We start from the raw sequence: 26,231 nt of genomic DNA on the forward strand, positions 1-26,231 counted from the left end.
ATGATGAGAGGGAGGGGCGGATCATTCCGGCACAGCATTTAGACATTTGCTGTATGAAAACACAGTGTAAACACATTTACCCTGTTAAAAATTGAGGGGGTGAAATTTCATTTCATTGAAAGTGAGGGGGGACACGTCCCCTACATACCCCGCGTACTCTACGCCAATGCCTTGGGGGACATTTTTGTAATTTTTAAAACATATAAATCCATTTTAAAAACATGCATTTGGGGAGTATTTTCAAGACTCTGCATTTATGTGTACACATTTTTAAGAATCAGATCATTTAAAGCAAAATAAAAAAAATCTCCTCAATAATTATACCGAATTTATTTGACAATACCCCAAGAAATAATAAGTATAAACCATATTTTATGTTTGATCTAATTGTATGCATCTTTCCAAAAGCTCTGCACAGTCTAATAACTAATGTTGAACTGTTTTGACATCATGCTTGAATTAACAATGTGAACCCTTGTGTGACCTTCAGGACATTTTTATTATAGAGACCTGTAGGAAAATTGTGTGTGTGTGTGTGTGTGTGTGTGTGCGTGTGTGTGTAAAAAACAAAAGTGGCATTATGTAAACAAACTGGCATTCAAAGGGTTAAAATCCCAGATATTGGTAAGAATATTTGGTAGTTATGATCAGGACTGATGTTGGTTAACTCAATATTAATAATATTAATATATAATGTTTTTATGGCAGTTCTTTGATGTGGATATTTTTGACCCGAGTGTGTTTTATTCTTAATCTGACACTGCACAAAAAATAATAATGCATCAAAATCAGTGTTGCTGCTAATCATTGACAAATCCCAGATTGTTATATTACAAAAAATCTAATACAAATAAAAATACCCTTAAATGAAAATAATAAATTTTTTGTGTTTTTTTTTTTTTTTTTCATAAAAACAACAGTGGTATTATATAAACAAACTGGCATTGAAAGGGTTAAAACAATCCTGAAAATGAATTAATATTTGGTAGTTATGATCAGGACTGATGTTGGCAAAAACGTAACTCATAAAAAGTGGAAAATAATATTACATTTTATTAACATCTGAGTAACTTTTTTTTAATTCACGAACAAGGGTTAAATCTTACTCTAAAAAAATAGTTTGCTTTATATATGTAAATTATCATTTTAAAGAGCACCTCTTTTCATTTGGTTGGCGATATATCGTTATCGATATACCGCTGCTGAGTGCCCACGTGGTGTCCCACAGCTCCTCCCTGCTGCGGAACCGTCGGTGTTTACGGAAGTGACGCGTGGCATGACGTGTCATTTTCCGCACAGGCAAAATGGCAACCCGGACTGAAGAAGAAAAAAAAAAAAAACATGAAACTGCGGCGTGAAGCGCGCATATAGATCACATATGGCATCAGGATCATATAGATCATACACATCAGCACGATTAGGATCATGTTTATGCCACACGCTCTCATTTTCGGCTGAATAGAGGCACATTTATTGATCCATGTGTGTGACACTGAGGCTTTATTTATGTGTCTCGCGCCGGAGCCGAAGCATCGGACAGTTTAATTAGAATTATTAGGATTTAATTAGTGTATAATTAGTGTTGAATGAGTGCAAAGATGTCGACAAGCAGTCCTGAAGCGGTGAAGAAACTCCTGGAGAACATGCAGACGGATCTGCGCTCGCTGTCAATGGAGTGCAAGAAGAAATTCCCTCCAGTCAAAGAGGTACTGACAACCTATACATGTGTATATGTAAAATATATTAGTGTGTGGGGGTGTATATGTGTATACATACATCTATATTTGCGTTTAGTGCATGTACAATGACAATCAAGAGTTTCTTGTGTGTGTGTGTGTGTGTGTGTGTGTGTGTGTGTGTGTGTGTGTGTGTGTGTGTCAGTCACTGTCTCACACACACACACTGTCTCACACACACACACCACACCCACTGTCTCACGCACACACACACACACACACCCACTGTCTCACTGTTTTTACAGATATCACAATAACATTGCATACTTTCGAAGCAGGATTATATGTTTGATTATATAAGATAGAAGGAGGCTTACCAGAAATAAATAGTAAATAATAATTAAAATTCAAGTAAAATTAGTTCATATTGATTAGTGAGTAGATTAAAACTAGTCGTCTCACTCAGGGTCATATTGGTGTTGTTTAACCCTTTAAGCTCCGAAGGTGTTTTGAAAAATTTACTGTTTTAGTGGCATACCCAAAATTAAAGGCTTATAACTCAACCAAAACAAAACAAAACAAGGAGGGTGAAACAAGTGTTTGGTATCATTGAAAAGATATATGATATATAATATGATTCTGACACTCTCAGCCTAAGAAACTGATGAAAAATCACAAAAACAATCGAGGAAAAATCATATATATTTTTTATTTGACGTTTTATATATATATATATATATCTATATCTGTGTGTTAATAACGTTGCTCTGAAAAACTGCTTTTGTTTTGTTCACAATCATGTCAGCTGTTTCTGAGAAAATTGTTGTGTTAATACGACAAAGCAATCAAAAGTTATAACACTACAAAAATAACTATGGCATTTATAACTAATAATAAATGGCAAAACCATTGATCTGGTGAAGTCGCCAAATATATTAAACAGTGTCCAGGGTGTGAAACTAGCACCCGCCACTAGGCTGAATCCAGTTCACAAGCTCCTCATATAAATGTATTTCATGAGCGGGTGATTTTGCTCATCTGCCCATTACAGCCGGAGCGACCTGTAAGATGTCTCGGAGTGACGCATGACAAGAAATGCGTAAATTAATGCATGACACGTTCACCTTGAACCTAAAATTGAGTTCTGTTTCTTTTCTTTAGCAATACATTTGGATGTATTGTAATAAAATGTTTGGATTTGGGGAGGTGGTTAAATAAGATTTTTTTGATCACTTCGTTATTTTATTGCTTTTTTCGTTTGGTTTAAAGTGCAATTTGAATTTAGAAATGTTTATGTTTTTTGTGTTTCAATAATTGAATATTTTTTAAAAGCAAAAAAATACACAGGTCTTTGGCAGAGGGGTTGATGGCGCGATGTTTTTTTAAGCGAATATCGATAAAATAATTTGTACACATCGGCCAGCCCTATCGTCCAACGATATCTATTTTGTGTCAGTCAAGACTGTAGTTATTTATATTTTGACTAGTGCTGTCAGTCGATTAGAAATTGTAATTGCGATTAATTGCATCATTTTTTGTAGTTAATCGCGATTAATCGCAGATTTTTGAGTGCTGAAATTTGACACCATGTATACTTCTTTTCTTGTCAAAACTAATTTGTTTCCATCTTAGGAAAGAAAGCAAAACAATATGTATCAATATAATGCTTTATTAACATTTTCCAAACAAAGCCTCCCACAATATAAAGATAGAAATGCACTAAAATATTAAGTAACATAAAACGTTTCCCAAAGTCTAAGTGGGAGCTTGAAAAACCTAGTCTTCACATAGGTTGCATATTCATTTGCAATGGGCGTTCAATCTCTTAAACTCTCATCCTCCACAATATTAACCTGCTGGTAGACTGTGGCTATCCTCTTTGCTACAGCAATCGTGAAGCTGCGTTCATGATTAGCATCAGGGCGGCAACGCCAGCTCCAAGCAGCACTTTGAACTCGCCATGAAAAGCGCTTGCAGACAAAAACGTCTCATTCTGCATTTTGGTGACAGTGAAGACTTGACGTGCTTCTGTGGTAATTAAAACGTGCCTTACATAGGCTGGAAAATACTTGATTACTATCACAAGTCCCATCAGGCCTTGTTTTGTACATCAAATAATGTTTAGAGCTCCATTCTCCATCTTTTTATCACTGTCAGAGATTCTTTTATTTAGTGAGATAACAACCTCCACGGCTCTATCATAGCAGAGAACGTAACAGTCAACTAGCGTGTTACGAGAGTACCGCCCATTGAATGTCTATGGGACTGCCGTGTTATGCTATTTTATGCTAAGCTAGTAGGTGCATCTTGATAGAAGGGCTCAGGCGCTGTGGCATGTGCATCAGTGTTATGACTCCGGGCGGACACGTTACAATGGTTCTGACCCTTCACACCAGAGCGTTAATAGCGATAAAGGAAATATTAACGCGGTAAACATTTTTTAATGTATCGCATAGACTGTAAGAAAAGATGGACGACGCCTCATCGCTATTTTCCTTTGGTGAGAACTGAAGCCGCCAGTGTCCCGATATGGCGCTGACATCTTGGGACTTGAGTCTGGGCAGTTGCAATTTCGGGACCAGACCTGCGCAGTAGTGACCAGGAAGTAAAGCCGCGAAATCAAGGCCCCGCCCTCACTCTCGCTGAATCAATCGCAAAAAATAATTGAAATAATTAATTATAGAAATTTAGATATTAAATTTAAAGCTCCAATCTCTTCAGCCCTCCGAAGATCCCGAAAAAAAGTCAGTTGGTGCTTCAGTGACTACTTCGCTCAGAGAACCTGTCAATCACAGCTGTCAATCATGATGTCACAGCAGTGTTTTTATAGCATCAAATAACTAAAAACAAACTTATTTTGAAAACAAACACTTGAAATGACATCAACGTGATAGAAACGACAGTAAATGACAGAAACTATCTTTGGAAAAAAGATATGTGAAGTGTAATTGAATTGTTTAGTTGGTCTCACGTCCCGTTGAATAACATGGGGAGGCGGGGTTTATGACCTATACTAGGACCTGCCACCGGGGGCGATCGAGACGTTTTGGCTTCACTTTTGAGGGCTTGTGCGGCACGCTTGGCGTTAACGTGTTATTTCTGACTGCTCTAATTTTTGACGATTATTTGTTTTCTCGTCAGCCCATCAGAGCCTAAAAGGTTAAACAGGAAAATCTCAGACATTCATTTGGGAGTAAGATAATGTGATAACTAACTTTCTGTATTAGTTTACATTATATGGGGACTTTCCATCAGGTGAATGTTTTCATGATCCACACTTTATAAACCGCAGCTAATGCAACTTGTAAGTCTCTGTAGAATTATGCTGTGGGCAGCATTTACACCACAGACGCCTGCTGCTCCAAAAATTCCTCTTTTTTTTGTGTTTTTTTTGTAGCTGGAAATCTTTTCAGCAGATGTTATGTTGCCTTTTCAAACAAAAACATCACTGGATCGCTTTGAAATTGGAGAACTAGCTACTATGACACATTTAAAGGGCACTGTCCATCTGAACAGAGTCAAAGATTGTCTAAAGATTGCTCATAACTTCAGTCTGTGTTTTGGTTTTGAGGTAACTGTCGGAGACTCTCTTGTTAAATGTGTCACACCTTTGAACGTGGCATTTGTAGTTCCCCTGAGGGCGTACCGGAACATGGTTTTGTGGTTTTGGGGGCCTCTCGATTTAGCAACATTACATTATTTTGTCTGTTCAGAAAAACAACAGTCATTTTGTTGTGTCAGAGTTTTGGGGGTTTTAAATATAGTTTATGAAGCAGAATTGGGGGTTGTTTCTTACAGTTAGGGATGTTTGCTGAGTAATGACGGTGAGATAAAGAGAAGTGAGTGTATACACATGCAAAATGGCTGATCAGATATAAGATATAAAATACTAAATGTAGTGACAGAATCTGGCAATGGAACAAAACCAAACAAAACTAATTTATTCTCAATATACATGCATTCTCTGAAAACAAGCTGTAAGGGGGTTAAGATGGGCAAGGAGGAGGCGAGAACCGGCTTGTCAATATAAATAATAATTTAATGGAAACTTAAACCAAAAGCACAAACATAAACACACACACATGACGGACATGCCTGTAATTCTCTCTCTCTCGAACCATTGTCACCCGGCCCCGCCCCCCTCCGCTCCACAGTCCTCCCGGCGTTATCTCAGGCCGGGGTGCCACCGGCATGACGTACACCCCCCCCCATCCCTGGGGCGGGGTGTATCTTGCGTCCCGTGTGGTCATCCCCGCCTTCCTCGCCCTGGGAGGAGACAGGAGGGGAAGAAAACAACAACAAAAAAAACTAAATAGGCGAGGGAAAAGGTCAACACGGTGCGAAAGAGAGAGAGAGGAGAGAGAGAAAAAGCTCACTCGCCAGTTCTCTGATGTACCGTCGCGTGGTCCTCGAACACTCCTCCACACTCAGGCGGACGACAGCTGCGCCAACCCCGGGCGAACGGAGTCAAACCTTCAACCCCCAGCGGGCAGAACGCCCTTCCGCTTTTCTGGCAGCAAATGGGGACACTCCTCCGCCCGGTAGCGGCCCTACTGTTCTGGGTGGTCGGGGAGTTTCTTCCCTCCTCCCCTCGCGGACGGCGGTCTCCCTCGACCCCTCCGCGTCTCTGGGGACGGCAGGGCACTCCTCCGCCCCCGGCAGCGGCTCCCTCGCTCCAGGCGGTCGGGGTATCCAGTCCCCACTTGCCCCGCGGACAGCGGCCGTTCCCCGCATCCGGGCGGTCGGGCTGCTCCGTCCCCTCAGATGGCAGCAGCGCTCCCCTGAGTGGACGGCAGTGTCGAGGACTCTGCAACGGGCATCCCTCCTCCTTCCCGGGTTTCGGCACCAATGTAAGGGGGTTAAGATGGGCAAGGAGGAGGCGAGAACCGGCTTGTCAATATAAATAATAATTTAATGGAAACTTAAACCAAAAGCACAAACATAAACACACACACATGACGGACAAGCCCGTAATTCTCTCTCTCTCTCGAACCATCGTCACCGGCCGCCTTTATCCCTCGCGCGCCTCATCAGGCCGATTGGGGACCGGGCGCGTAATATTCCGACCCGGCCCAGCCCCCCTCCGCTCCACACAAGCCTTAATATTTTATGCAGCTGTGTTAAGTAAATTGATCTTGTTGTAATTATGTTATTTTTACTAGAAAACAGGATAAATATGGAAAATATTTTTTGACAATTTATTTTTGATTTAGGTATAGTCATGTGAGACCAGTTTGATGTTGTCATTTCATATAAAGCAGCATTTTACTTGCTGTTTTTAACCTCTCGAACCCTGGAGCATTTTTGTTCTGCGCCTGCAAGTTTTCAAGGTCACCATTTACACATACTATGGACCAATAGGGCTGGGCGATAGGATGATGTAATTGGATATCGACGAGATGATGCGAACAGATGATGATTGACAATTTCGGGAAATGGCAAAACCATTGATCTGGGAAGCCTCCAAATACTGGATATTAAACAGTGGCCAGATTGTGAAACTAGCACCCGCCAAATGTAACAAGTCTGAATCCAGTTCACAAGCTCCTCATCCAAATGTATTTCACGAGCGGGTAATTTTGCTCGTGAAAAATTCTGCAACAGGCGGGCGACCTAAAGATGTCTCTGAGTGACACATGACAAGAAATGCTGTTAGTCACATAGACACGCTCTTGAAGAAACACACTTTATTATATTTTTAAGAACAGACAAAAGAAAAGCCGTCAATGCTTGTGTCTGATTCGCTGTTTGTTCAGAGGCGTGTAACACGAGCCTGTCGTGTGGATCAAGCTCATGTAAAGAGCTTTCACTCTTTTATCTCAATACCCTTTGCAATAATAATGTTGTCAAGAATGCTGCAAATTATCTCGGAACATCTCAGGAGGTGCTGTGAGTTTAGTTCGCTTTATTTCCACGTGGTTGGCATGCATTGTGAACGCAACTCTGCAGGTTCAGTAATATATCAGTTCAAGCACCACTCTTGTTGTTTCTTTGAATATCTTGACCTCTAAGTGGACTACAAGCTCAATTGAGGTGTCAGTAGTAGGGCTGGGGCGGTATGGATTTTTTCTAACCGCGGTTGAAAAGCAAGATATTCCCGCGATATAGCGGTAAACCGCATTAAATACATGACATTGGATCAGAGAAGTAGAAAGCCTTTCTTTAACTTAAAATTTCGTTTTGTATAAATTTTATCTTAATTTTAATCACTGTTTCATTAACTAATTGCCTGGAATTAATAAATAAGAAGCAAATATAGCAGACATATAATCAGCAGCAGGACGTGGAAGCGCCGATGCGATCTCTTGCTGCGTGAGCTCTCTCATAAATGAACCGAAACTCGCGGCTAGGCCTACTGCCTCACAGACATGAGAAATAAATAGAAATCTTAAAATGCATTTTAAACAAAATTCAAAACAAAATGATAAAATTTTAGGCTACAGTAGCCTAGTAGTCAGGTTTGCCGATGTGCGTTACTATTTATTTATTTATTTTTATCCCTGTAGCCAATCGGAAACGGACTTCACTGCTGATATTCTGGGGATACAACATAGCCAATAGGCTATAGCCTACTAGGGACTTTAGCCTTTAAAATATCTTTGCTGCATTGGATCAGTCTCCTTTCTAGAACAGCCAAGAGCTTTCTAGCCTCACGACAGCAGCGCCTTGCATCGCTCAGACCTTAAAACAGTCAGCCAGGATGCAGTTTTGAAAATTTATCAAAAAGCGTTGGTGCGGACAGATGAGTTTTGTGATGCGGTTGTGGATTAAATAATAATAGCCCATCTGCGCATCTCTAATACAAATGGAATGTTATTATGTGTCATGGAACATTACGCTCCCCAACTCGCGAAAGGTCGGATTTGCTCCATATTTTGATAAGTTTTGTTTAGAAAACCTTGAATCCATGTAGGCTAATATCATTAGACATAATCCATATCATTAGAATCAATGAATCCATGTCATTAGACACAACGAATCCATGTCATTAGACACAACGTGCACACATGTGCAGGCCAATGTTTTTTTTGTTTTTGTTTTTTTGCGGTGACGACGGTGACAAGCTCAGACCCGCGGTTGGAGTCACGTGACCGCGGTATTGCGGTAACCGTCCCAGCCCTAGTCAGTAGAAAGCTGAGATCCTCCCCTTTGTTATGATATATAAAGTTTTATCATCAATAGTCAATAACGTATATTGCTGATCATTTGTTTAGCATGCTTTTCCAGCTGGACTGCATATTTTGTTATGGACATCGAATATACAACATTGGATTATTCAGCCAAGGAAGCTCACAGACAAGTAAACAATGGCTCATTTCTTTAGAAAACAGCCTACGTTTTACCGATATAGCAGATATAACGTTTAAGCTATTTGGGGCTTACAGCAGCAGTGATCGGAGCATAAAGCGACATTTGTATTTGATGATTTACCGTAATCATATTTCACTTTGTGATTCTTATGAAAGTCATTGTAAACTGTGTTATTAGGGCAACAGAACAAACTGTACAGTCGCATTCCTGAGAATGCGAGCTTTCATTTGATATATGACTTGTCTATTTAAGTGCCATTTGAAAAATTGTTATATTCAGTATTAATATTTCTACCACATGACCTCAAGGTGGCGCTGATTTGCGATGGCAATATTTTGAGTCCTTATTTTGTTATTTTTTGTAACATAAATGCTGAAGTGATGTTAGCTATGAAAAGTTCAGAGTCAAAGCTTTCAAACGATACCACATATGCCTGACTTTCGTATTCGGAGACTTAAAGTGTAAACTTTTTTTGTGACATAGCGTGTCCTTTTGGACCAGCCGGCTGGTCAGCAAAGTTGTAGAAACCCTCCTACACCTCATCAGATGAGGACACCAGACACAGGTCTGTCAAGCCCATCCCATCCAGAGAGGACAGACCGCAATGTGTTTTATTTTAGTGTCTCCGTGTCTTTAACAGCCTGAAGGATCTCTGGAGTGTGTTTGGAGTTAGAAGAGAAATGATCAGATGTGGCAGGGAGAAATCATGAGAGGGGAAACGTTTCAGAGACCACTGAACAGATGGTGTAGAGCAGTAGCTTTTAAATTGGTTGGCTGTGACCCGAAAAATGGGCCCCATGTCTGTTCTGATAGGGTCACAGGCAGTGGGGAAATCTATGGTGAATCAAATAATAAAATTGCAAAGACAACATACTCTTCAAATATATTGTTTTTTGAGTGTTTAATCAAACATTATTTTTGCACAAAATCATCTGTCACTTGGTAGAAGCTAGAAAAATTTGGGAAAGAAATGGACGTATTAATTCTAAAGCACGAAATATACTGCGCAACCAGTGTAGTCCGATACCCCAACTAATGACTCTAATGATTTGACTAAAAGAATCGTTATGGAATTATTCAGAAACTAGAATCATTATGAGAAATCAAAATCTGAACCGGAATCATCAAAGTCCTTACGATGCCATTATCTGAGCACTAGGGGTGGGTAAAAACCGAAACGTCTTCATTTGAATAATATAAATTCTTAAGTCCCAAGAACGATCTTTCACTCAATGCACAGCCCTCTATTCAATGAATGGGAGTCACTCGCATCTGTAACCAAAATGTGCGCAATGCGACTAAAATGTATATATTTGGCAACTGGCTAGTGATGTACATTCACTAGCCAGCGTGCATGAGGGACATAGAGTGTCAGATAGAGTGTGCATCAACCGGGTGCAGTTTCAATCTCTCCCACTTAGATCGGTACACTTCACGCAAGTGTTGACTGCACCGAGAAATGCCATTTTCTGAGTTTGTTTATGACCCACTTCCTTATCATTTGAACTTTAATAAAGGATGCATTAAAGATATAATGGCAGGTTGTTTGCTTTTTTAAATGTAATTCTATCCCTTTCGCTCCCAATTTGGCATGCCCAATTCCCACTTCTTGGTAGGTTCTCGTGGTGGTGCGGTTAATCCGGGTGGTGGAGGACAAGTCCCAGACCGCCAATCCGCGCATTTTATCACGTGACTCGTTGTGCATGACACCACGGAGACTCACAGCATGTGGAGGCTCATGCTACTCTTCACGATCCACACACAACTCACCACACGCCCCATTGAGAGAACCACTAATCACCACCACGAGGAGGTTACCCCATGTGACTCTACCCTCCCTAGCAACCGAACCAATTTGGTTGCTTAAGAGACCTGACTGGAGTCACTCAGCACATCCTGGATTCAAACTCATGACTCCAGGCATGATAGTTAGAGTTTGTTTGCTTTTTAGACGCTCTGACATGCAGGTTTTGCTTAAGTGGAATGCCAGATCCGGCTCTGCTTTATTCCATAACGAGAGTGCTTCTGTATTTACTTATTTAGTATTTTTGCATTATAATTCCCTCATACTTTGGGATCTACATCACCTGAAGACTGTGAGCCGTGTAATTCTTCCTGTCCTCAGTCTGGAGCGAGCTGGATGCTCCTCTCGGGCGTCATTATTAGAGTTGAATGTGATCTCATGTTACGTTAAATGAGATCAAACGACTATTCGACAATGGACATTTTTGTACAGATTGCCGTTTCAGCCCTACCGTACAACCTGCTTAACATGTCGCCGTGTGTTCTATGGAAGAAAAACATACATTCGGGTTTGGAACAACATGAGGGTGAATAGGCCGAAATGATGACAGAATTTACATTTTTGTGTGAACTATCCCTTTTATAATTGAGCGTTTTGTTGGTGTTTACCTCATGGTAATGTTAAATTTGATTGTTTTGTTTTTTGCAACATTGTTACTTTGGTACAATAATACATTTTGGTTCTTTGTTCGGTCGCTATGGCCAGTTTAATATTACCAGTGGCATATTGTGTGTTTTGTGTGTGTGTGTGTGTGCTTCACCGCTGGTTTGGCATAAAGGAGTCATTGTGAATGTCTGTGTGTTTGTGAGTTGTAGTGGGCAGCACGGCTCAGCACTGGCACACTTTCTCTGAAACACTTCCCATTTCTATACCATACATTTCTAAGACTCTCCGTCCACAAAAAGTTGTTTTACGTCCAGTCTAAAAGTGTCTTTCTTTGGGATGTTTGTGGGTTAAAGGTCTTTTCTGAAGATGCAGAACAAATCAAACAGTGATTTTAGGCTGCCGGGGCCATATTTCATCCCAAAATCAAAAGCAAGATATTAGAAATTAAGCTTATGTTAGAGTATGCCCATTGTGACATTATTTTAATGACAATTTCCCCCCACAATTATCATACATTTGTGATGAATATAGTAACAGATTGATGAGGTGATTTTACAGCATGTCAGTTTTTCTTTAAAGAATCTCACATACGCTTGTTATTTGTCCTCAGGCCGCAGAATCTGGCATCTTGAAGATCAAAACTATCGCTGCTAGGAACACGGACATCCTTGCAGGTAAGCTCATCATGTAATCTTGTAACTGTTCATGTTGACCGTGCAACTCTTTTGTCTGCGTGGATCATTGGCACAAGCGCCTGGTGCTGACGGTGGGCATACAGTCACAAAGCAGTCGAAGTGTGCATGCGTCAAACGCGTCTCGTGGTCAATGAGGATACTTCTGAAAGACTGAGTCCTCGTCGGTGCGTGAGAAGAAATGCCACGTGAAAAAACAAATGATACCTTAGACTTAAGTTGTTGTTTACTGAAAATCTTCCCCAAATCGAACTCCAAACTGGCACGCTGCATTTGGAAATGACACATGTGAACGCCGTCAATGATATCAACCCTGGCACGGCATGTCAACGCAATCTGACGTGAATTTCAGAGCTTCTCTGAGGGGAAGATTATCAGTGAACGACGACTTAAATTTTGGGGAGACTAAGCCCACCTACACCCTACATTGTTTTCAGTATCCTAGCGGAATAATGTCCATGTACACCGACCTGTTTATACTCTCTGAGGACAAATAGTGATATTAAGACAATGTTGTTTTCGAAATTAAATAATTGGCGTTTATTTTTTAGTGTACTAAAGGGAGGGGGGGTTGGGGTGTCATGGGTCATTCCAGCTTTGAAACCTCCACTATCAGTGTTAAAATGACACATTTACCTCATATGAATACATGTTAGTGAGAGAATGCAACACTAAACTCTTAACTGTATGTGGGGAAATGATCCAATGATTTAGCATTTCTTTTTGTCATAGATGTTTGACGTGCAGTTTTGGGGACATGAGGAAGTGACAACTGTAATCGGGTGAAATGAAACAATATAACTAGCACACACACTTGTAACAGGGACTTAAATGACGCAGAATTGTAGGAATAAACCATATTTACAGGCGTTCCTGTGCGAGAGCCTGCTTTACAGAAAAACAGATCGGACGGAAGCAAAAACGGATTCAGTGTGAACGTCCCCTACTAACCTTAAAATGAACAATGCTTTAATACAACGACCCGGAAGAAGAGAGAACGGGAGAGAAAAGGCTTAACATGAAAATAGTGTGTTTTTCATTGGATTGGTGTTGTTGTTTTGGCAGTAAATGGTGTTATATCGTAAGGGAATTTTATTTTTATTTTCTCCCCAATTTGTAACGCCCAATTCCCAATGCGCTCTAAGTCCTCGTGGTGGCGTAGTGACTCGCCTCAATCCGGGTGGCGGAGGACGAATCTCAGTTGCCTCCACGTCTGAGACCGCCAATCCGCGCAACGTATCACATGACTTGTTGAGGCCGTTACCGTGGAGACGTAGCGCGTGTGGAGGCTTCACGCTATTCTCCGTGGCTTCCACGCACAACTCACCACACGCCCCACCGACAGCGAGAACCACATTATAGCAACCGCGAGGAGGTTACCCCATGTAACTCTACCCTCCATAGCAACTGGGCCAATTTGGTTGCTTAGGAGACCCGGCTGGAGTCATTCAGCATGCCCTGGGATTCGAACTAGCGAGCTCCATGGGTGGTAGTCAGCGTCAATACTCGCAGAGATACCCACCTGTACTACTGTGCTTTTATTTTGAATGAATGCAGTAATGCAGTTTTTCTCACCTTCTCTCTCTTCCAGAACAAGCTCGGACGTATGCAATAAAATGTAAGGGCATGTCATGAATAGGTGCGTTTACTGGTGTTTTAAAATCCCAATGGTGGGAAACAATTAATGTGCACTGAAATGTTATATGATTTTGACAGAATTATGTTGCTTCTAAACTGAAAACACGCTGATTGTCACTGATCGTCCGCGTAACGCAACAGCCGATATCTCACACAACTCACGTGAAAGGTGTGTTTTTCAGGTCAATTTCTCTCGACTTGTAAAACATTTATCAGCAGTTTGGGGGTGTGATGCTAAAATACGGGATATATGGATTTCATACGGAACGCAATTTTTTCCCTTCATTACGGGACGATTCCTCATTTTAAAGGACATTTGGCATATTTCGTTAATTAATTTGACCTGATACTGCTTCAGCTTAAGGGCGACTCTCTCTCCACTCACTGTCATAAACTCCCTCAGTCGATGATGCCATTGACAACGGTTGTCAGGGGTGGGGATAATGCAACAATTACAACCAAGAATCTCCAGTTTCACAAAACAACATCAGTAGATTAAACAAATGGGTATGCCGAGGGTACACGCAAATATTGACCCTCAGAAGTCGTGATACGACTTTATTCCGAAGCCTTTCCGGTGTGGATGAGTGGCGTAAATGTAGCAAGAGTCTCTGTGTCTCTCAAAACACGAGATAGCAAGAGAAATCCCCTGCATTCATTTGTTGTTTCTTGTGTGTTCAGCGCTGAAAGAGAACAGTTCTGAGGTGGTCCAGCCATTTCTCATGGGCTGTGGAACCAAAGAACCCAAAATCACTCAGCTGTGTCTCGCCGCCATTCAGAGACTCATGTCACATGAGGTCGTGTCTGAGGTGAGAAAACAAACATATTTGTTGTTGAACATGTGGTGCCATAAATGTCTGCTCATTAGAGTAGACTCAGAGTTAGCAGTTAGACTCATTAATCAAAGCGTGTGTGTGTGTGTGTGTGTGTGTGTGTGTGTGTGTGTGTGCAGGCAGCAGCAGGGAACATTATTAACATGTTGTGGCAGCTGATGGAGAACGGACTGGAGGAACTCAAACTACTACAGACGGTTCTGGTTCTCCTCACAACCAACACTGTCGTACATGATGAAGTTTTGTCAAAGGTACCGCACAAACACTCAAACGTCTGGCACTTATTATGACTGGAATCAGGGCTTTTCTTGCTCTTTTGAAACGTCTTTGAAGTTTCTTAAAGGTACAGTAGCAGAATTAACCGTGTGCCTTTGTCCTCACCTTCCTGCATTTGTTTTCATCTTAGGCCATCGTTTTGTGTTTCCGGCTCCACTTCACGAAAGACAACATCACTAACAACACTGCTGCTGCGACCGTCAAGACAGGTCGTTACCGTGGTGTTCGAGCGACTGGTTGCAGAGGATGAGAAATTTAAAGGTGAGAGAACCTAGTCTGATTATATCACCTGTGAAAACGTTTGTATTATGTTACACTTCATTACTGTCCGTTCACTTCAGGTTTGACGGAGGAGCCTCCTGTGATCCAGGGCAACAGTAACTGCCGCTCTGTTAGCACCCTGAGGCCTAGCGCTAAAGACGCCTACATGCTGTTCCAGGTGCGACCACCAGGGGGACACACATATTTTTCTTACAGCCATTTAGTCACGTGCCGTACAGCCAGATTAGGAAAAATCGCTTGTATTGTTATTAAATGAGATGTGTCAAAAACACCCTTAACTGTGGTAAATCTGAAGTGTTTCCTGTTTTGTAAATGTTGCCCTTTTTGTAGGATTTGTGTCAGTTAGTGAACGCTGACGCCCCCTACTGGTTAGTGGGAATGACAGAGATGACGCGCACGTTTGGCCTGGAGCTGCTGGAGTCTGTTTTGAACGACTTTCAGGACGTTTTCCTGCAGGTGAACACAACACTGCCTCAACATAAGCATGATAAAGAATCAAGAGGGAACGACTCATCCAGCTGTTGACCTTCAGATCGCTCCGTAACCATTTTGTTGACGTTTTCTGGTGTTTCTCTGCAGCACCAGGAGTTCAGTTTCCTGTTGAAGGAGCGTGTGTGTCCGCTGGTCATCAAGCTCTTCTCTCCAAACATCAAGTTCCGTCAGGGCAGCAGCACCAGCTCGTCTCCAGCTCCCGTCGAGAAACCGTATTTCCCCATCTGTATGAGACTGCTGCGGGTTGTCTCAGTTCTGATTAAACATTTTTACAGCCTGCTGGTGAGCTCCAGATCCAGTTCAATCCTTTTAGTTTTGGCCCTGATGTCCACTTTGAATGTTAGTCAAGGGTATTTTTGCAACAGAAAAGCTGTACTTGAGTTTTCCACTCTTTCAGTGACAATTTAAGAGGATGTTTTTGATGCTGTAAGTTTACGAAGATGTAAAAGAGCTCTGTTATGATCCTGCAGGTGACAGAGTGTGAGATCTTCCTCTCTCTACTGGTGAAGTTTCTGGATGGAGAGAAGCCCCAGTGGTTGAGAGCTGTAGCTGTGGAGTCTGTGCACAGATTGTGTGTGCAACCACATTTACTGCGGTGAGAAAACACACACACACACATACATACACCGATCAGCCATAACATTAAAAACACCTGCCTTATAGTGAGTAGGTCCCCCTTGTGCCGCCAAAACAGCACCAACCCGCATCTCCGCAGAATACTATTCTTCTCAGCACAATTGTACAGAGTGGTTATCTGAGTTACCGCAGACTTTATCAGTTCAAACCAGTCTCTGTTGACCTCTCTCATCAACAAGATGCTTCCGTCCACAGAACTGACGCTCACTGGTGCCATTCTGAGTAAATTCTAGAGACTGTTGTGTGTGAAAATCCCAGAAATACTCAAACCAGCCCGTCTGGCACCAGCAATCATCCATGCGATTATCTAATCAGCCAATCGTGTGGCAGCAGTGCATAAAATCATGCAGATACGGGTCAGGAGCTTCAGTTAATGTTCACATCAACCATCAGAATGGGGAAAAAATTTAATCTCAGTGATTTGGACCGTGGCATGATTGTTGGCCAGACTGGTTTGGACTGATAACGTCTGTGGTTACTCGGATAACCACTCTGTACAATTGTGTTGAGAAGAATAGCGTGTCTGAATGCTGTTCTGAGATGCGGGTTGGTGCTGTTTTGGAGGCACAAGGGGGACCTACACAATATTAGGCAGGTGGTTTGAATGTTGTGGCTGATCGGTGTATATATTTTACACAAATAGTTAGATACATTTGACACAGTTAATTAGTCAAATAGATGGTTAGTTAGCAAGTCAAATGTACACATAGTTAGTTATTTAAATTTCACACAAATAGAAAGGTTATTAGTCATTCAGTCAGTCAGATTTTAGAGTTTTTCTATTCTAGTTAAAAAAAAAATGATAAAATAAATTGATCAATTGTCACACATTATACATAGATTTCTGCATATACATGGTGAAATTATTTTATTTTTCACATATCCCAGCTAAGCTGGGGTCAGAGTGCAGAGTCAGAGTGTTAGTTCTAAGTGTGTGTGTGTGTGTGTGTGTGTGTACAGGTCTTTCTGTCAGTCGTATGATATGAAGCAGCACTCCACTAAAGTCTTCAGAGACATCGTCAACGCTTTGGGCTCCTTCATCCAGTCCCTGTTCATCCTCCCCAACACAGGAAACACTTCATCCACCGGCACACCTGCAGGTCAGAGACACACACAATCACAAAGGCATTGGTGTCTGAATTCATCTTACATTTCAATATAATCTTTTTAATAGGAAACACCTCTTGGCTGCGTCCCAGTTGGCATTCTTATACTATGCAGTAAAAGATTGAACTTTGCTGATGATGCGGTACACATTAGTAAAAACAGTACACAAGGGATTTCGTCTTGATACTACCGACCTGTTTGTTGCGTAACTCGTTTGTATGTAAATGCTTGTATCTAGCTACGTTCGTTAGCATAAAATACTTTTTTAGATTTAAAAACTTCTGTGGCAGCTTCATTTAGAAGTCAAATTCTCTGCCTCTATCAGGCGGGTCAGTATCAGGTTCACAGGCGTCTGGGCAGGGCGGTCCGGGTGTCGCAGGTCCCGGGGGAGTTTTGACCACACAGGCCGCGTTTGAGTACCGGGGCACCTGGATCCCCCTCATGAACGTCAGTGTCCAGGGCAGTGCTAAAGCCACATAGTAAGTGATCACACATGATTTAGCCACATCATTTCACACTTAACATAACAATTACTTGACTAACGCATTTATTGTTATATGTAATGTTTTCGTCTCAGTCTGGAGATGTTGGACAAGGTGGAGCCGCCCTCCATCCCTGAAGGTTACGCCATGTCTGTGGCATTCAGCGCTCTGTTGGATCTGGTGAGAGGCATCACGACGATGATCGAGAGAGAGCTCACCAAAGAGGAACAGGAAGCAGCCATGAGAGAGGAGGCGGAGCCTGTAAACACTCCACAGAGTGAAAACATCCAACAGGAACCTAGTGAGAAAACAGTTGTTTGGTGACTTTGTGGAAAATGTCTCCAGGGGTCTGTGATATGGAGATGGTCTGTGCTGACCTCTAGCTGTGACATGGGAAACTGCAAGACTTTAAGTGTTTGAGATGTAGCACTTAAACTTGGTAAAATGTGCTAAATGCAGTACTATACTTTTAATTGGTAGCTGAAAGATCAGATAGTTGTCAATTATTTGAGCAACATAGTTTAAATATACACACATATTGTAAATTATTAAGGAAAGAACAGCTGAGACGTCCACGACAAATCAATGTAATCAAACTGTTTGTGTGTTGTAGGGGCTCGTGAGGTTTGGGAAGAGATGGTTAATGCCTGCTGGTGTGGACTCTTAGCTGCACTCTCACTTCTACTGGATGCCAGGTAATACACACACACATGCGCACACACACACACACACACACACACACACATACATACACACACACACACACACATGCACATACACACATACACATACACACACATATACACACACACACAAACACACACACACAAATGCACACTTTGGTTTTTACATATAAACTAGGGTCGATCGATAGTGGATTTTACCGATACTAGGGGTGGGACGATATATAGAATTTAGAAATATCACAAATCAAAAAGTTTGAACCAAATCGTGGCATAACTCGATATTTCGAAATTCGCTACATAGATTTCTGTCCATGTTTTTATAAATAAAATGACCCGTCAAACATTATAATCTCTCTCTATCTCTCTGTACTGTTTACAGGGTTCACACAAGGTCCATAAAGTGCTTGAATTTATCTTGAAGACATTTAAGTACTGGAAAATCGCCTTGTTTTGATGAAAAGTGCTTGAGCTTAAAGCGGATCGTTCCCTCCGTGTAATGTGTGTCCATCAAAGATGAGGCGAATCCACTTTCATTGAATAATGTGTCTTAATCTTTCTGTTCTTTATAGTGAGTTAAAAAGTTAAAAGAAATATTAGTTTTAATCTCACAATGTTCGCTGAACCGGGAACACTGTGAGCCGCTCGTTGAACTCTTAAAGTGACAGTAACCTTTTTAGCGTTTCTTATACATATGAATGTAAACTCAATGTTATTACTTGTCAATTGGGCATATTATTTCAAACTTTGATAGCGCATATCATTATTATATACACAATTTTGTGATATAATATGATTTAATATAATGTTACATTTTTATTATAAAATTATGGCAAACAAAATTATTAAAACATAAATATACACTTTCACATGGACAGGTTTCGTTTATTTATATTAGTTCTGCACCTGATCAGCCTGAATGTAACACATTATTTCTGAAAGCCTTTATCTATTATAGAGAAACTCTTATTTAAACTTTGATCATTTATATTGTGTATTAAAGAACTTTATTTTGATGAGAAATTATAAGGTGTATTTTGCTCAAAATGATTTCGGAAAATAATAAGAATTCTGTAATATTTAGTCATTTACGTGTTATTATATCAAATCAAGTTAATATGGAATCGTGAACCTCATATTGTATATCGAACCTAATTGTGAGAACCATATCGTCCCTAACCGATACCGATAATGAAGGTGGTGGAAATGCAGATAACGGATTAATCGGCTAATAGATAAAAAATAAATCGTAGTCTTTCGGAATACATGTAAATGGTTTTACGCATTAAACATTATTAACTGTGTCGCACTACAGTTACAGTTAAAATCATTGGTAATCAGAATAAAGTTACATTCGTAAAGTATTTTGATTACTAAAGCGATAACTTTGATTTTTATTGTCATTTCTTTAATTACATTTTTTTGTTTTCTTAGTTGGAAAGCATCCGTATAAATAATGTGATTTGAGGAGTGTTTGAATTAAGTTTGGAGCAGCAGAAATAGAATAATTTTCATGTGAACATTAGCTTTATGCTAAGCTAAAATGCTATTTCAAGCACTTGTACATGCGCCTGTTATAAGGCACAATTATATTGATTGATATCGTGATTATATATCACAGATGTACTTAATTGTCTTATTCTTGATTATTTAAAAAAAAAAAAATTTTGCATGGTTGCATTTGCTTTGTTTTCCTGCAAAAAATAAATAAAAATAAAAACAATATACATTTTCTTTAACTTGTTTTATAAGCAACACTGCATAAGATTTTTAGGCTTTATTCAGAGAATGCATTTTTTTTTAATAAACTGTATTTAGTTACTTGTTTATTTAGTTTGTTTTACTTGTCATCAATTCGTTGAATCAAAACTAGTTAAAAATCATCATGTATTCTGTAATCTTTAGTGAAATACATTTTTTAAATAATCCTCCCAAACCTGTTGATGGCTACAAGAGTCGAAAATAAATAAAATCCCAGGTGCAGTTTATTAATCAACCAAAATCCCAATAATAACCAGCTAAATTAAGATTTGGTGCATAACGTGGGACTTTTATTTATAAAAGGGCCCGAAACACACCGGGCACACTTACTTAACAATGACAAAGACTCTGTTACAGTGCTGTATATTTAAGTATTTGGTTTTGTACATTTATGTACAAATAAAGGAATATAAAGTAATACACTTTATTATTATTCACAAGATACAATGTTGGAGACACGATGTATGTGCGGATGGGGCACATTTCCATTAAACATATTTTTCTTTGCATGCCTTTACTTCAGTGTAAAACACTTGATTATCTAATAAAATAACCAAATTTGCATTGAAGTGAGGATTAAAATATGGATTAATATTGTCAATGATGAAAGATTTAGACACAGCAAATCCCTACATGATCCCTTCTGTACCACCAAGTCGTTCTGAAAAATCTTCCGGTCCCAGCTACAGAGGAATAAAGAAAAATTGTCTGCAAATATGCCGATATCCGATTTAAAAAGCAACTATCGGCACCGATATTGGTCTACACCTAATATAAAGGCCATTTTAGATAGAGAATTAATATGCACTACAAAACAATGCATTGCTATTAACCTTCGTTTTCACTAAACAAAAAATTCTAAGATATTACACATAAACAAATTTTGATATCCTAACTCTTTTTTTTGGGGGGGGGGGGTCCTCCCAAATTTGGAACACCCAATTCCCAATGCGCTCTAACTCCTCGTGGTGGCGTAGTGACTCGCCTCAATCCGGGTGGTGGAGGACGAATCTCATTTGCCTCCGCGTCTGAGACCGTCAATCCGCGCATCTTATCACATGGCTTGTTGAGCACGTTACCGTGGAGACGTAGCGCATGTGAAGGCTTCACGCTATTCTCCGCGGCATCCACGCAAAACTCACCACATGCCCCACCGAGAGCGAGAACCTTATTATAGCGACCACAAGGAGGTTACCCCATGTGACTCTACCCTCCCTAGCAACCGAGCCAATTTGGTTGCTAAGGAGACCTGGTTGGAGTCTAGCGAACTCCAGGGGTGGTAGCCAGCTTTACTCTAATAGTAAGTCATAGGAATGCTACAGAAACTGTTCTATTATGCTAATGCAGCTTGTATATCCGCTGACTTTATTGGTGATGTTTGGTGTTTGTTTGTGTCAGTACGGACGAGACGGCCACAGAAAACATCCTGAAGGCGGAGCTGTCTATGGCATCACTGTGCGGGCGACTGGGTTTGGTGACGCCACGTGACGCTTTTATTAACGCAATCTGTAAAGCGTCTCTCCCTCCCCACTACGCCCTGACCATCCTGAGCAGCAATTCCGCCAACCTCTCCAATAAAGGTACGCAAGAGAGATTTAGTTTCATTCAGATTTTAGAGATTAAAGTTTTCTTTTGTACAAATGATGGTGGCTCAGCTAGCCGAAAGCCTTAAGTGCCTGTTGTATTTATGAATCTCATGTTGATTTAATGTGTGTAGTGTACTCCATCCAAGGTCAAAGTGTGCAGATGGTCAGTCCGTCCAGTGAATCTCACCAGCAAGTGGTAGCAGTGGGTCAACCGCTTACTGCACAGCCACAGGGGACAGTGGTGGTAAATCGCACACAGACACACGTAATGTTTATAGACAATAGATTTAACCCTAATCCACTGTGCATATACATTTCTGGCTCCTGCTAATTTCTGCTGTATCCCTTGTAGGGCTGAACGATTAATCAAAATAAAATCGAAATCATGTTATGATGCAGTGTGATTATCACACCGCAAAGGCTGCGATTTAATGAAATAATTAAATAGTGTGCATGTTCTGCGCAAACTCTGCGAACCAATGGCGCTATCGATGCAAATTTCGTCATTAACAGAGTGCTTGAGCGCTGAACGCGCTGTATGTGGATTATACGCTGGCTGGAATTATTTGCACTACTTAGTGGGTCCACAAGGTGCCAACACTCACATTTGAGCTGTTGCTGTCACGAAGATGCGATGGAAGATGATGTAATCGCCACTAAACAACAAGAGATGAATGTGAAAGCTACAACAGTGGATGTGTACGTGTTACTCGCTGCCAACGCTAGGTGCTAGTGATGCAAATTTCATCATTAGCAGAGAGCTCGAGCACTGAACGCGTACGATTTTTGCGAAGTATGCGCAAAATATATCGTGATATCCGATTACATCGTCAACCCTCCGCAGAGGGATCTGTGAATTTTTCCTTTATTGATGTTGCTTTAACCCTTTGATACACAATACATTTAATATATACAGTGAGGAAAATAAGTATTTGAACACCCTGCTATTTTGCAAGTTCTCCCACTTAGAAATCATGGAGGGGTCTGAAATTGTCATCGTAGGTGCATGTCCACTGTGAGAGACATAATCTAAAAAAAAAAATCCAGAAATCACAATGTATGATTTTTTAACTATTTATTTGTATGATACAGCTGCAAATAAGTATTTGAACACCTGAGAAAATCAATGTTAATATTTGGTACAGTAGCCTTTGTTTGCAATTACAGAGGTCAAACGTTTCCTGTAGTTTTTCACCAGGTTTGCACACACTGCAGGAGGGATTTTGGCCCACTCCTCCACACAGATCTTCTCTAGATCAGTCAGGTTTCTGGGCTGTCGCTGAGAAACACGGAGTTTGAGCTCCCTCCAAAGATTCTCTATTGGGTTTAGGTCTGGAGACTGGCTAGGCCATGTCAGAACCTTGATATGCTTCTTACAGAGCCACTCCTTGGTTATCCTGACTGTGTGCTTCGGGTCATTGTCATGTTGGAAGACCCAGCCTCGACCCATCTTCAATGCTCTAACTGAGGGAAGGAGGTTGTTCCCCAAAATCTCGCAATACATGGCCCCGGTCATCCTCTCCTTAATACAGTGCAGTCGCCCTGTCCCATGTGCAGAAAAACACCCCTAAAGCATGATGCTACCACCCCCATGCTTCACAGTAGGGATGGTGTTCTTCGGATGGTACTCATCATTCTTCTTCCTCCAAACACGGTTAGTGGAATTATGACCAAAAAGTTCTATTTTGGTCTCATCTGACCACATGACTTTCTCCCATGACTCCTCTGGATCATCCAAATGGTCATTGGCAAACTTAAGACGGGCCTTGACATGTGCTGGTTTAAGCAGGGGAACCTTCCATGCCATGCATGATTTCAAACCATGACGTCTTAGTGTATTACCAACAGTAACCTTGGAAACGGTGGTCCCAGCTCTTTTCAGGTCATTGACCAGCTCCTCCCGTGTAGTTCTGGGCTGATTTCTCACCTTTCTTAGGATCATTGAGACCCCACGAGGTGAGATCTTGCATGGAGCCCCAGTCCGAGGGAGATTGACAGTCATGTTTAGCTTCTTCCATTTTCTAATGATTGCTCCAACAGTGGACCTTTTTTCACCAAGCTGCTTGGCAATTTCCCGTAGCCCTTTCCAGCCTTGTGGAGGTGTACAATTTTGTCTCTAGTGTCTTTGGACAGCTCTTTGGTCTTGGCCATGTTAGTAGTTGGATTCTTACTGATTGTATGGGGTGGACAGGTGTCTTTATGCAGCTATCGACCTCAAACAGGTGCATCTAATTTAGGATAATAAATGGAGTGGAGGTGGACATTTTAAAGGCAGACTAACAGGTCTTTGAGGGTCAGAATTCTAGCTGATAGACAGGTGTTCAAATACTTATTTGCAGCTGTATCATACAAATAAATAGTTAAAAAAATCATATATTGTGATTTCTGGATTTTTTTTTTTAGATTATGTCTCTCACAGTGGACATGCACCTACAATGACAATTTCAGACCCCTCCATGATTTCCAAGTGGGAGAACTTGCAAAATAGCAGGGTGTTCAAATACTTATTTTCCTCACTGTAATTTACCATCTATAAATGTAATTAATGTTAACATTATACATCTTTTCAAAGGTCAAAGGGTTCAACATTGATATCCGATCTCTGTTTCACGATAGCAATCCTCCAGAAACAGTAATTGAGTTATTTGTGCAGGAGTACAAATGAAAACATGCGATATCAAAACGGGACTTTTATTATGAAACACGATCGCCAGATGAATCCAGTTCAACACACTTGGGTCAATCGTCCATGACAAGCGTTCATGAAAAACATCCAATCGCACTTTTTGTCCATAAAAGTGAGAAATATTGATATATTCTCCATTGTTCTCCATCTCGCCTTCGTCATCGTTCTTCGTCAAACTGCAATCTGAGCAGCATTCATGTTGTAAAACTGTTTATGATCTGATATATTAGAGTCTCATAAACAAAACCAGCCCGTCTCCAAAGTCTGTTTTTAAAAATGTGGCGTTATTCATAATAGTCGAGCAGTGCCGTCAGATTTAGTGTCGTCTTGAGAGGCGGAGCTTAATTTTACTCTGAACACTTCCAGAGATTTTACAGAGATTAAAGCTGCAGGAACTCATTTATTATTAAATCATCTTCAGATTAGAAACGAAACTTCTTTAGACTCGTGACTTTGAGAACATTGTAATTCTGGAGTGTCTTGACACTTTTATTATGTTTTTTTAGATTATAAAAACATGTTCAGCACAAAATATTTCCATTCCTATAAACTTCAGTGTCTCTAACTTTAAAAAATAACAACATATATTAATTCTGAAACTTGTGAATAAAGCCCAAAGTGTCTCTTTCAATAGATACTACAACTGTGTCCAAACTCCAAAGGGTCCCGTAAATACAACCATTTAACTTCAGGTCATTTTCATGGTTTGTGCTCAAAAGGGGCGTTCATCAACAGGTTAAATATTCAATGTATGTATTGAAACAGGCCAAAGTTAAACCAAATATATTTCTAAATTCAAGTACACTTCAAACGAAACGAAAAAGCTGTAAGAATAACGAAGTGGTCAAAAAATCACATATATGCACCCTTTGCCGTCACGCATGTATCCGGTGCACAATTTCTAATACAAATAAAGATAATTGTAAATGTAAAAATAATGATGATAATAATAATAATAATAATAATAATAAGTTTCAAGGGGGACTTGTTTAGGTGGTACACACATGTGCTATATAAAGTGAACGATGTTCCACGAGACACGCTCCTGTTGCACGCCTCACAACAAACAGTGCATCAGAGGCGTACATTTGCGGCTTTTCTTTCTTCTGTTCTTCAAAATATAATAAAGAGTGTTTCTTCAAGCCTATTGATGTACGTCATTTTAATGCGAGAGCCACTTATGATGCACATCACGTACATGCATTTTGTGCATCTCTTTCATTATTCTTCATTAACCCCGTCTTATATCTGTAATTAAATTCTGTAATAGTTTATACATTTTTGCACTTTGACAAGTTACAAACAACTCCTGCACAGACAGGCTATTGACCAACGCCTTCTAATAATGAAAATAATGTGGACATACTGATAATCGTGGAAGTTGTTTGTAACCTCGTCGAGGCGCCGAAATGTATCAACTATTACATGATTTAATTACAGAAATAATGATGGCTTTAGGAAGACACAATGTAGGTTTCATATTGATTTCAGCTTCATAGAGAATAATGAAAGTGACTCAAAAATGCATGTAACATGAATGCACACGATCACGTAGCCGAAAGTCAGGCCTTACTGCCATGTAATGCAAAGTATGCATTTGTGACTGCCATGTAAACAGACTAGGACTGAAGAAGAGGAGGAGGAAGAGAGAGTGAATCACTCACAGCACACACTCACTCT

At 40.5% G+C, this 26,231-nt stretch overlaps 1 protein-coding gene across 1 annotated transcript in view; it reads left to right on the forward strand.

The window, feature by feature from the left end:
* The first annotated feature begins 1,275 nt into the window (after positions 1-1,275).
* The window catches only part of mon2 (MON2 homolog, regulator of endosome-to-Golgi trafficking), a 50,376-nt gene continuing 25,420 nt past the window's right edge, over positions 1,276-26,231 (forward strand). Inside the window, 16 exon segments of the mRNA XM_052119571.1 lie at positions 1,276-1,706; positions 12,008-12,071; positions 14,409-14,536; positions 14,680-14,811; positions 14,967-15,038; positions 15,040-15,097; positions 15,178-15,275; positions 15,449-15,574; positions 15,698-15,892; positions 16,081-16,205; positions 17,207-17,346; positions 17,679-17,832; positions 17,931-18,136; positions 18,449-18,530; positions 21,678-21,859; positions 21,997-22,109. Coding sequence (XP_051975531.1) covers positions 1,587-1,706; positions 12,008-12,071; positions 14,409-14,536; positions 14,680-14,811; positions 14,967-15,038; positions 15,040-15,097; positions 15,178-15,275; positions 15,449-15,574; positions 15,698-15,892; positions 16,081-16,205; positions 17,207-17,346; positions 17,679-17,832; positions 17,931-18,136; positions 18,449-18,530; positions 21,678-21,859; positions 21,997-22,109 — 1,995 coding nt within the window. The 5' untranslated portion in view covers positions 1,276-1,586.

Source organism: Xyrauchen texanus, chromosome 46 (assembly GCF_025860055.1).
Source record: "Xyrauchen texanus isolate HMW12.3.18 chromosome 46, RBS_HiC_50CHRs, whole genome shotgun sequence".
In the NCBI taxonomy this organism is placed as follows: Eukaryota; Metazoa; Chordata; class Actinopteri; order Cypriniformes; family Catostomidae; genus Xyrauchen; species Xyrauchen texanus.